The 13,221-nt window shown below is 37.6% G+C and overlaps 1 protein-coding gene across 1 annotated transcript in view; it reads right to left on the reverse strand.

The window, feature by feature from the left end:
- Positions 1-12,137, reverse strand: part of per3 (period circadian clock 3) — a 20,191-nt gene extending 8,054 nt beyond the window's left edge. The window contains exons 1-3 of the mRNA XM_056468305.1: positions 12,063-12,137; positions 3,372-3,902; positions 177-239 (exon numbers count right to left, since the gene is read on the reverse strand). Coding sequence (XP_056324280.1) covers positions 177-239; positions 3,372-3,745 — 437 coding nt within the window. The 5' untranslated portion in view covers positions 3,746-3,902; positions 12,063-12,137. The remainder of the gene's footprint in view (positions 1-176; positions 240-3,371; positions 3,903-12,062) is intronic.
- Between the last annotated feature and the right edge of the window lie 1,084 nt (positions 12,138-13,221).

A 13,221-nucleotide genomic window follows, 5' to 3' on the forward strand; every position in this document is an offset into this window, starting at 1 on the left:
TGCTCTTATTAACTGGGATCGACGACAAGACTTTTGTTAGGTAGTGTATAAGTGTCCAAATAGATTACATAACCCCGGTTGACTCTTGATATTAATGCACACCATCAAAAACAAACTTGTGTTGTGTTACTGTATCATAATAACAGAGTTGTTGTGCAAACATGACATTAGATTACCCGCATTCTGTGTGATGAGTGCTGTGAAAGCTGGAGGACGAGGAACCAGTGGCTGATTTTGAGCTAAAAACACAAAGAGAGGAAGAAGAACCTGATTTAATCAGACGTCTAATATTACACACAACACAACAGATTCATGTGTCCATAAACAACACTTAAGAACTGAGCTCTTACAGGCATAACACATAAACATCTTCAAATAAATGTCGCAGTTTGTTCAAATGACTAAGGCCACATGTGTGTTTGTTGTTTTAGGCTAAGGTTTGTTTCAGCGCACTCAAGTTCAAGTGGTTGTTGAGTGAAGCCTGCAGCCGCTGCTCTTTGGAGTCACTTTTTAAAAGTTGCTAAAAGTAGCCAAATGAATGTTAAAAATAGCTAAATTTGTTGTTAGGTGCTTTTTGAAAAAACAGTTGCTAGGATAGTATGAGAATTTGCTAAATAACAACAAGTTGCAAAGTTGTCAACACTGGGTTGAACAGCGACAGAGTGCTATAACCAATCGCAGCCCTTTCTGTTGAGCGAGTGACCAGTCAAAGGCGTGTAAGAAAGAATTCACTAGACAAGGTCCAGAAATCAAGCGGGATACTTATATTTGTTTATTTTCTATAAATGCTGTGTATGTACTTGAGTTTTTAAAGGCATAGTTTATATATCTGACTGTTTGTATTAAAGGACAAGTTTGTATTACAAATAATATACAAATATAAAATATCAGTGTTTCCCCTACCATTATATTAGGGGGGCGCCCCGCCCTCCCAATGGCTTGAAGTCACATTAGTCACATTGAAGTCCCCCTTGAAGTCACATTAGTTGTATTATCTTTATAGCGCCAGATCACAACTTTTTTAAATAAACAAGCTAAACAGCCATGTGTAATATCTTATTTACACAACAGCATGTCGTTTCTGTTCTGTGCTCGCGTCACAGCAGCTAAAACATATGCAGATGCAGACATCCCAAGTCTCCCGGAAGCTCCGAGAGTCTCCCGCAAATGCATAGAGACTCCCGTCTCCTGGATGCCCGCAAACAAACGATAATTTCCCCCCGGAAATTGCGCATCTCCCGCCCTGTCCTCAAATACGTCCCGCATCCCTCCCCGCTCTTCAGATACGTCGTGCACATCCCATGCTCCTCTATCTAGTGTCTAGTTATGACCTCTCCCAGAAGCTCCGTGATCCCTCAAAATTTATTAAAAAAACCCAGAAATCATGGCAACGAGGGTGAATGAGAAAGAGAACAGATTGTGAGAGGAGCAATTATGGTCTAAGCATTACATTTGTTAGGTTAAATGAATAGAGCAGTAAAGATGTCGCGAGTGCAAATCCCTCTCTCTCTCATTGAGAGATCTGCTGTCAATAGTTGGAGATGAGCAAAACATCTGAATGGTCCTGCATGTATTTAGGCCTTTTTACATTTAAGATCTGAAAGTTCTGTGTTTTGACAATATTGCAAGTCCACTAAAAGCTGGCTGGAATTATTAGATAAAACTGTTTTAAAACATAAATATTTAATAATATAACTTGTTGTAATACACTCATTGCTATAAGAAGTAGTTTATAGGCCTATTTCCTTTTAGTAATCAAGCATTAGATTTATACATGTGCATTTTAACTAATTTTTATCTTTCATCATTTGCAATGTTTCCAAATTGCATTGTTTGTCATTTTTCTGTGGCGGTTCATTCTGCTTTGGTGACCCCTGATAAATAAGGTACTGAGCTCAGTAAATTGAATGGATGAATTATTTTCTGTAAAGCTGCTTCTGGCCATGACATGTTCACATCTAAATTCTTATAAGAGAAGTGTTTAATAAATGGGCCAGACATTTCTGACTTTCCATACCAAGAGGCTCAGGAAATGTTCTTCCAGAAACCCATAAAGATACATTGCGGTGACAAAAGCTGCACACTTTGTGAATAAAAAAAAGATATAAAATAAATGTTATTTATAATTTACAAACGGTTGTACAGTTCAAACAGTTGTTCAGTTATTTACTGCTGTCATTAAACGACCATGACTCCTTGTGTCAGTGTGAGTCTAAACAGTCACGTTGCGTTGCGCCGCCGTTCGTTTAGAATTCACTTCAATTTGTATTGTAATTGATGATAACGTCTTTATTTTATTATTATGAGGAAATAATATCAAGTAAAGATGCTTGGGCTCGACCGTTTTGGTCACATATGCGCCCAAAATTTATCTATGCGACCTAAAAATATATTTGGAAGCATTTGTGCGAGTGCATAAATTGTTGCCGTGCGACCTGTTTTCACTGCAAAAACCTCACCGTGTACGCGGATTTAGGAGACATTTATGCAGAACATCTTTGCACCTAAAAACGCCAAACGCAGCACTCAGGAACAGATTAAAACAGTTGTTTTGTGAACTTGCTGAAGTAAAAAAAAGCCCACAATTCTTGCCCCGCCTTCGCGCTCTTCTTATTGGCTCACTGCTCTAGAACTGAACGCGAATGGATTGGTTAATATCAGCTGTCAATCACTCAGTCAGTGCCTCCCTGCCTTCAGATGATAGGAACTACAACCCGAAAACGTGAAGCGCTGAAGATGAGAGAATGAAAACAACACTGACAGATTTTGTTTTAGAAACCACCTAAAGTTACTAATAATGGCATCTTATTAGTGATCATGTGCTGAAAGTTAATCCACCATTTACACTTTTCCAAGAGTGGATAAAAAACTTCCATTCGCTTCAAGTCCGCTATGAAAATAACTAAAGCCATTCACTGGAAAGTCTGTGGGACGGGGTTTGCAGGTAACAGCGTTTGCCACTGAATCTACACAGTTTACGCACGAGAGGTAATGTATAATCCTTCATTTAATCCTCACGATGCTGTCAGCCATGCAAGCGGCAGCTATATGTACAATTTAACACAGTTCATAAAAAGACTGTTATTGCTATTAAGATTACATGCAAATAATAAGTTATATATCAATATAAATGTGGGGCGTGAAGTTTATCGGCAATGGCATCGTCTATCGGCCCAACCCTACCTCTAATACAGCACCTTTAAGTATGCTGACAGATAATAGAGGACACAACACACAGGAACAATACACACCAGCATTGTCAAAATAAAGTTACTCAATATGTAACAACTCGCGAACGTTTAGGGGCAAATGGATGTTTTTTAATATTCAGCACCGATTAATTGCACCTTTAACATTAGTGTTTGCTGTACCTCTTAGTGCTCCCTGATCCTGTGGTGCTGCCAGGGCTGCAGTTGGAGGAGGAATGATGATGATGATGATGGTGACGACGATGATGATGATGATGGTGGTGATGATGATGAATGCTGTCGTTTCCGCTGCTGGAGGTGTGAGTGCTGTTCATGTCCACATCCTCATGCGTCTGCTCTCCTCCGCTCTCTTCACATCCGCTGCTCCTCCTTCCTATCTGCTCCTCCGTCTCTTCCTCCTCTCCAGAAGCGGAAATGTTCCCGCTGGTCCCGGGCTCTTGGCCGCTGCTGGTTTGGTCCGTCTGGCCCGTTTGTATGTCTGGGCCTGGAGAAGAGTTCTCCTGCTCTCCATCAGGAAAGCCGTCTCCTCCCGGCATTCCCTGTGAGATGTCCTCCTCTACTGAAGATCTGATTCACAATCCAGACGATCTGCTGCTGATGTAAACATTAACAGTGACAGTCTATGGAGAAATCCATCAGGATGATGAAGACGGCGTTTTACTGGTGCTTATGTAGAGTCTTCCATTGAAAGTCCTGCAGAAGATAAGCAGGTAAACTATGAAAATGTACTGCTATATTAGGGTTGCACAATATGTAGTTTCAGCATCGATATCGCAATGTGCGCATCTGCAATAGTCACATCGCAAGATATGCAATGTTGAGCCTGGATTACAGTTGCCCAGGAGCTACAGAATTGTATTTAATCACTGTGTTTATATGGAATTTATACAATTTAAAAAAAATCGTCTTCATTTTTTTCTTGTCTAGTTTCTAGTCCAAATATCTACATTTCAAAGCAAAAACTAATTTTACTTGCTGCACTGGCAGATCAATTTGCTTGTTTTAAGAAAAAACTCTTAGGTTCAATCCCAATTCTATTTTTGTACCCCTTCCCCTTGGCCCTTGAAACAGAATGTGAAGTGGAAGGGCTTCGAAATTTACATCAACAACAACAAAACAAATATTGAAAGACCGAAAGCATTTAATGTGAGATAAAGCCTATTAGAACGCAGTTACAAATACTTTCATTTAATTGAGTCGGGAAAGCAAAAATATCCCTGTTTGAGTTAAAGGGCACCTATGGTAAAAAATCTACTTTTCAAGCTGTTTGGACAGACATATGTGCGTGTATGGTGTATAGATCGTCATATTGGGGTGATATAAACACACCCAGTGCTTTTTTTTTCAATTTAACAGCATAATAAACGGTGGACCAATTGGAGCTGTTTTCAAACCGACCGCAACTTTACGTAGGAGAGCGGTCCCCCCGCCCACCAATATTGATTGACCGGCGCGTCATCATATCCTCAGTTTGTTGATTCACGTCCGCCATTTTCAGCGTGAGTCGAAGCGATATCACTAAAGCAACACGCTAGCTCTATTTTTAGATGCAAGGCTCATTGGGCTCAACACAAGATCAATATTCTCCACATTATCGCTCTAATCGGAATTATTGGTTGTATCTTTAGGTAGGTTTGCAGACATGTGTACTTCTCATCGAGTCTACCTTATACTTCAGCCGTTTGCATTTCTCGCAATCCCAGAAGCTCCCTGTGATCTTAACTAGCATGCGTTTTAGAATTCTAAACATCGGTTTCTATCAGGGTACACTCAAGTCGACGGCTGGGCGCTGCGGACCGCTGCAGAAACCTATGTTTAGAATTCAAAAATGCATGGCGCGACGATTCGGGACACTTCATGTTTCTGGTGCGCCACAGAGAGTGTCTGGTGTGCCGTGTCGCGGCTTCGAGCGGCACATCCGGTGCCTCAGTCAAAGTTAATTCAGTGTGCGTGGTTATTAGTTTCTGTGTACAAGCTCGGCACTTGAAACTAACACACAGTTGGCTGTAAAACTGTACAAAGACACAAATGATTTTGGACTCTCTGCTTGGTCTGTGTCCGAGTCGTACATGTACGACTGAATGCTGAACCTCTCCAGCTCCTTCTCGCAGTCTGCCTGTCAGACTCTGTTGCAAACGCAGAGCGGGTGAGCTCATGGCCCCGCCCCCTTGGTACGTTGGCGGGAAGCCGAAACTAATTTACATGTGAAGCAACACACCCATAAATCAGCGAACTGTGGACACGCCCCCAACATAACACTTTTTAACACATCATAATAAACAAATCTGAATTGTGTTTTAAACTGAACCTAAACTGGCACACTCAGAAGAACCATAATATTAATATTAAACCATAAAAAAGAGGTAAACTTTGTGCCCTTTAAGTATGATACAGTGATGATGTAATATGCAAATTAAACATTATTGACAGAATTTTGGTTTCAGCTTTTCTACATCAAAATGTCATGTTTGGATGTCCTTCACAATTATTTACGAAAGTGATTTTCATGTATTCTTATTTTTAGTCTGGGCTAATGTCTGGCTGACGTCTCTGAGCGTTCTATATTCTAGTTTGTGACCTGTCTGTGTAATGACTGCTGCTGTTTGTCCAGCGACTCTGACGTAGTCTTTCTCAAAATAGGCCATGTCACAATAGCACTGGGTCAGGTATTAAACACAAACTACTAAATGCACTTGATAAAAAAAACTGGGTTATTTTAAGACACAGTGCATAAACCTTCCTACAGAACTGAACATCTAAAGTGCAAACAGCAAATAACCCTGAGTGGATTGTAGGAAATATGAACATAAATGCGAAACATCTATTTGGGACAAGCTAAATTAAAGTCAAACAGAAAGAGCATTTCACAGAAGAGGGAGGGAATTGATGCTAAATATGTGTAATAACTTGTGTGATTATATAATGCTGCACACGTATAAGCATGCGCTTAATTATACCGCAGAGCTTCTTTATCATGTCTCTTGTCTGTTCTATAATGGATTGGGTGTTCGGTAATAAGGATCTTTATGGATTCTGCATTCTACTGTCAACAATAAAGCGCTACATTTATCTTTACAAGCTATTGACTGACTTTTTTCACACAATAAAAAAAACACAACGCGTATGTGCCTTCAGGCTGCAGGACATTCAGTGAAACTCTTAGAGTTAGTTATTAATACATGTCTTACAGTTATTAAATGTCTTGTTTGATGTTTTTGTTTAGATGTTTTTGTTTTGTTTGGATTGTGTTCACACTACAGTCGAATAACAGCGAAGTTTGTTTGGAAGCACACAGATTCATCTTTTCAAATGGTCTCAGTATACATGTTTGGTGCACACCACATCTAAATAATACAATTAAATGTCCTGTTAATGGTTTGTTTGATTATTATTACTATTGTTCACATTTTTTGGTTTGTTTCTAAAATGATAGTTCACCCAAGAATAAAAAATTCGGTCATCATTTACTCAGTTTATTTCAGATGGATAGGTTATTATAAATAAATTATTTTGTAAACATACTGATTATTATCGTTTTTATTACTGTTTTAAGCTAAAATGTTGATTGTTAAATGTACAGTTTATTCTGATCTATTATTATTTTTATATTGATTTGTATGAATAATATGATATATTAAATAATATGATATATTGAATAACAGTATGATATATTGAATAATAATATGATATATTGAATAACAGTATGATATATTGAATAATAATATGATATATTGAATAACAGTATGATATATTGAATAATAATATGATATATTGAATAACAGTATGATATATTGAATAATAATATGATATATTGAATAACAGTATGATATATTGAATAATAATATGATATATTGAATAACAGTATGATATATTGAATAATATGATGTATTGTTGATATTTTAATTATTATATATAAATATCACCTTCTCTCTCTTTTTTTAGTACTACTATTTACTGTGTTTTTTTATTAAATATGCATGTTATTATTTATGTAAACTTTAGAACAACTTCGGCAATACATTTGTCATGCCAATAAAGCAATTATTGAATTGGATGGATGGATATAGATAGATAGATAGATAGATAGATAGATAGATAGATAGATAGATAGATAGATAGATAGATAGATAGATAGATAGATGGATAGATGGATAGATAGATAGATAGATAGATGGATGGATGGATGGATGGATGGATGGATGGATGGACGGACGGACGGACGGACGGACGGACGGACGGACGGACGGACGGACGGACGGACGGACGGACGGACGGACGGACGGACGGACGGACAGATAGATAGATAGACAGACAGACAGACAGACAGATATCATTTACTCAAAGATATTTTGAAAGATGCTGGTTACTGGGAGACATCAACTTCTATAATATTTTTTATGGGTATTTCTAGACAATGTGCCAATCAGCATTCTTCACAATATGTTATTTTGTGTTCAACAGAAGAAATAAACTCATAAAGGTTTAAAACCACAGGAGGGAAAGTAAATGATTAATGAATTTTCATTTCTGGGTGAACTATCCCTTTAATAAAAATTTTTTAAAAAATACCGACAAAAAAAGATTTATAGATTTATAGCAGTTTTAAACAAGTTTTTAAGATCTGCTGCAGACTCACATCTCAGGTTGACATTTAAACAATCAAATTACTGTTTTATGGGCGACACGGTGGCTCGGTGGTTAGCACTGTCGCCTTACAGCAAGAAGGTTGCTGGTTCGAACGTTGTTGATAGATCGGTTACGTTTGCGGACGGAAGTTAATGAGAATTACCCAACCATCATAGTAACATAAAAACAGTAGTTGTACAGAGTATTATTTATGCTATCTATTAAATTGCCCAATAAATTGTATTTTTTAATGCCTACACCCACCCCAACCCTAAACCCAACCATCACAGTACTGTAAAAATATTAATTAATGTTATACAGTGTCATAAAAAAATGCTGCTTTATTAATGTGCATATCACACTTCCGGCCGGACGCATATCCGATCTAGACTTTACTGGTTCGAGCCTTGGCTGGGTCAGTTGGTATTTCTGTGTCTGCCTGTTCTCCTGGTGTTGGTGTGGGTTTTCTTCCGAGTGCTCCGGTTTCCCCTACAGTCCAAACACATCCGCTTTGGTGAATTAGATAAACTAAATTGGCCGTAGTGTATGAGTGTGTATGGATGTTTCCCAGTACTGGGTTGCAGCTGGAAGGGCATATGCTGTGTAAAACAAATGCCGGATAAGTTGGCGGTTCATTCCGCTGTGGCGACCGCTGATGAATAAAGGGACTAAGTTGAAAAGAGAATGAATGAATGAATGAAGTTTTTTTCTCAGTGAAAACAATATATGATGAAGGTGATCAGTTTGCACTTACAGTTTGGTTCTCAAAAAATAAAACAATACATGCTTGGATTTATAAGACCAAATATTTCATAAAAAAAGCTATATTTTGTGTATATTTTGTATATTTTGTGACGGAACTTATCAGAAGTTTAAAACATTGTGTGTGTGTTATGTGCTTATAAAAATAACTTTGAGTAAAACTGTCAAAATATACAAACTAAGATCCGATAAACCACTGTACTACACTGTAATAAGAAAAATCTATGCTTGATGATTGTCATTGCTTTTTTGTGACATCATTTCCTGTTTTTGATTTGTTGGGATTTTGTTCAGATTTCAGTCGAATCCCAGCAATGTGTGTTTGTAAGCAGACAGATCCACCTTTTTAACAGTCTCAGTCTACTTGCTTGGTGCACACCGCATCTTTTTAAATGAGCCACAATAACAAATAAACTGCAAAAGATTGTATTTTAAAGGGATAGTTCACACATATCTGAAGATTCTTTCATCATTTACACAAAAGAGGATATACGGAAGAAAGTTGGAAACAGGTGACCATTGACTTCCATAGGATTTGTTTTCCTACTGTGTATGTCAATGGTTACTGGTTTTCAGCTTTCTACTAAAATATCTTCCTTTGTGTTTAATAGTTGTAAAAAATCATTAAGCACTTGACTGTGAGGCAATTTTTGCATGAACTATACCTTTAATTGAAACATATGTGCCAAGTGCAAACACATGATAAGTTGGGATATGACTTCGGAATGCTTTTTTCCATCAAACAAACTGCGCACACACACATTTAAAATATTTTTTAAATGATCTAACTAACGTCTACGACACTCAGATAGCTGACGTCACAATTCTTTGTGGTTAAAAGAAATCACTCAACACACTCATGTAGGCTTGTGCCGGTATTCGGTAATGCGATAAATCACGGTAATGAATATGCACGATATTGTTATCGCGGGCACTTCAAAATACCGTGAAAAATAATAGATCCGAATTTATATTCTTAGAACGCGCCTTAGCTTATTTTCCATCAACCGCTTGAAGAAACACTGCGTATATGCTGCGCAGAACTGATGCGCACTCTGATGTAAACAATCCCCACATGTAGAAGCATTGTGTGCACACAGTGTGCGCCGCCGCTGCCACCGCTCTCTAATCCTCACACGAAGAAGAAGCATGGCGGAAGGAGGAACGCTGCCGACAATTTATCCCCCTTCAAAAAGGGTAAAGTCAGAGGTTTGGAAATATTTTGGGTTCCAAAAAAATGCAGAGGGATTGCTGATCGAAGACGGTTTCCCTTTGCACATTCACTTTGATATAATTGCTCAAGTTTACTTTTATATTGTGTATTGTTTTATTTATATTTATTTGTATTTAAATGTTTGAAGTACTTTTAGTTAATTAAAAAGTATTAAAGTTACTAAGTTGACGAAACTGAAGTTTTTTTGTGTTTTTTTACCTGTTTCTCTTGTAAAATTACAATATCGTGATAATACCGTATACCGTGATAAAAGCTCAATCAATTAATCGCAGCATGAAAATGTGATACCTGCACATGCCTACACTCATGCATAGATCACCATCATATAGAAATCATGGTGAAATTTCCAAGTAATAAAATTCTAATTTTCCTGCTATTTCCAGCATTAACTTGTTTGGATGTTAAATTTGGCCAATTCTGAGATGATGTATAGCATCATAATCACTATAGTAAAGTGCAATTTCACTAAAATTATTATTAAAAATTGCATCTGTTGCAAAGTTGGCTATATTACCAGTTATCCTGCTCGGCGTGAGCACTAGTGGTAGAAAAATCCACAAAGTTGATTGCACATTTCATTGACTGACTAATTCTGATGGAGAAATGGTCATGCCCAACTGAACCTGGTTTCTCTCGAGGTTTTTTCCCTTTACTTTAGTCAATTGGTGAAGTTTGTTCCTCGTCAGTGGTGTAGTCCTTGCTATACGCATGTATACTCAGTTTGCCTACTTTTTTCCACGAGCTGTTTGGGTATTACGACTTCTGAGGATCATACTCTCGGTATACTCACTTGTTTTTGGTGATTAGACTTCCCTAATTTTTGTGTATTGAGTATTTGAGTTTTTCGAAGATCACAACAAATCAGCTGAATGATGTGTCGCTGAAACGTTCAAGTAAAATTATAAAACAGCATGGGCGTTGCTTTAGCCCTCCTATATTTCCATTCAGCCTCCCTAACACTTTTGCAATTACCTATACACTACTAAATGATCGCCTCAGTCCCCTTTAAATTTTATATAAAAACGGTGGCAGAATCCCGCTCCTGAACTCGTTTTTTAGCTATTCAGCAAACCACAGCTGTGCAGTGTGTGTATATATATATATATATATATATATATATATATATATATATATGAAATGAATCAAAGATACATTGACTTTCGTCGTTTGTTTGCCTACTTTTAAAATTTGGATTGGGTGGGTAATAGTACACCACCTATTTTTTTTAGGACTACACCACTGTTCCTCGCTACTGTCGCCACTGGCTTGCTTGGTTTGGGACTTGGAGTTGCACATCGATGCTCTTCAGTGTTTGGAAAATTAAACCACACTGAACTGAACTTTAGCTCTGAAAACTGGACTGACACAGTTTTAGTGTACTAGAACTTCTATGTTAAGCTGCTTTGACACATTGTAAAAGCGCTATAGAAATAAACATTTAAATTAAATTCTTAATCCATTCACTAACTTCATCTCAGATATTGTTCACAATAGCCCATCAAAAAGTTCAACAATAAACTATATCATTTATAAAACAGGCTTATTCATTAAACTTTAATTATTAGGAAGTCATTAAAACACTTCATGCTATCTTATTCTAGATCCCATCCATAATGTTTCAACACTATATGAGCAAAACAACTATAGAACCTGAAGCCATCACTCAGATCTCAGCCTTGTCTCTTTAAAACTTCTTTAGGATGCACAGGGAGAATAAAAATCTATTTCCAACATTCATAACAAACCCACAGAATGTTATCTGTGACACTGACGCGCGCCTCCGCCGTGCACATGCACGGACACGAGTTCGCGTTGAGACAGATATTATTTAAAGGCCTTTACCTGCAACGAGCACATCAAAAATACACGCCAACATTACCATACTTATAAACATTAAAATAAGATATGAAATGTATAATTCAGTATTTAAATCTATTAGGCAATGCGCATGCGCTGTAAACATAAGCCAACGAGACGTTTACGACGAGCAACAAACAACCAGAATACTAAATATCGACTGTATCAGAGCTGAGTACTGATAAGTATTGATATATATAATGCATAAATAGTGCATTATGCACTCGGTATACTTTAAAACATAGAAGCTAACGTCAATCACAAACCGTAAACGTTGCGCGTCTCCCTTTATGAACATCTCTTCAACATGACTGCACTTTTATAACTATAAACCGCTTTCGTTCGCTTGAAGTGTTTATAAAATCACTACTTACTTGATGTTTACGTTTATGTTTAATCACTTGCTCCAGTTTCTTGTGCGTCCCTCCATTGCTCCGCCAGAACGCAACACACTGACCAACGTGAGGTTGGCCGACGGGAGCCACGCCTGCTCGATTCCTATTGGTGCAAACGTTTCCTTGTAATCGTCTGATTGGTCGAGGGGCGTGGACACGACGTTAGTCTAGCAAAGGATGCGGCGGACTCACGTGTAAGGCCATGTTATCCAACAGATGAAAACAATGGCGTAGTGGCTGCGATCTCGCGTAGTAACGAGCTGATAGCAGTAAAAGCTGGCATCACAATGTACTGGTCCCATTATGAATTTAGGGCCTTAAACATTTCGTAAACATTTATTAAAATGCTGTAGTTTTTATGAGGAAGCGTAGAGATTTACGTTGCACCTCGAGCTGACAGGAATTAAGTAGATCAAATGCTTAGTGATCTACTTTCCCGCTCGCCGTTAAAGCCTAGTGTTTTTCACACACGCGTTAGTAATATGATTTTTCCTTGTTTGTGTACACGGTTACACCCACTTACACTAACTTATTCGGAAAACTCAATCATAATACGTTAGCCGTTAAAGAAAATTGATTTAATTTGATGTTAATTTGCTGTGGTATTCGCCTCGTTTCGAAATGCGGAAGCAAACTTTAATTTCCTAATGTTGAGACCTTCAACTTATTGTAACTTTATTAGTCTATTAACCCTTTAACTGTCTGCTCTACCAAATGGTTGACCATATTTTAACTGTTTTTAAATAATCACTGTTAAAGTAATTTAAAGAATGATTAAATGGTTTAGACTACACGGCATGGTTGGTTTACAAAGAAATCAAACATAATCCTACGCTAGATTTTGGTTTTATTGTAAAAATAAAACATGTTAAATGATAATTCGAAATATTTTATGGCATACTTCAAAAAATAAAAATGATTTTGTATTCAAAAATGTTATATTTTAAGTAAATAATAAAAATAATTCCTTACATTTATACAGACCTTTACACATTGGGGGGAAATCTCCTCATCCACCACCAGTGTGCAGCATCCACCTGGATGACACGACGACAGCCATACTATGCCAGATCGCACACCACATACCAGCTGATTGGTGGAGAGGAGACAGAGTGATGAAGCCAGTTACGATATAGGG

This window comes from Danio aesculapii, chromosome 11, assembly GCF_903798145.1.
Source record: "Danio aesculapii chromosome 11, fDanAes4.1, whole genome shotgun sequence".
In the NCBI taxonomy this organism is placed as follows: domain Eukaryota; kingdom Metazoa; phylum Chordata; class Actinopteri; order Cypriniformes; family Danionidae; genus Danio; species Danio aesculapii.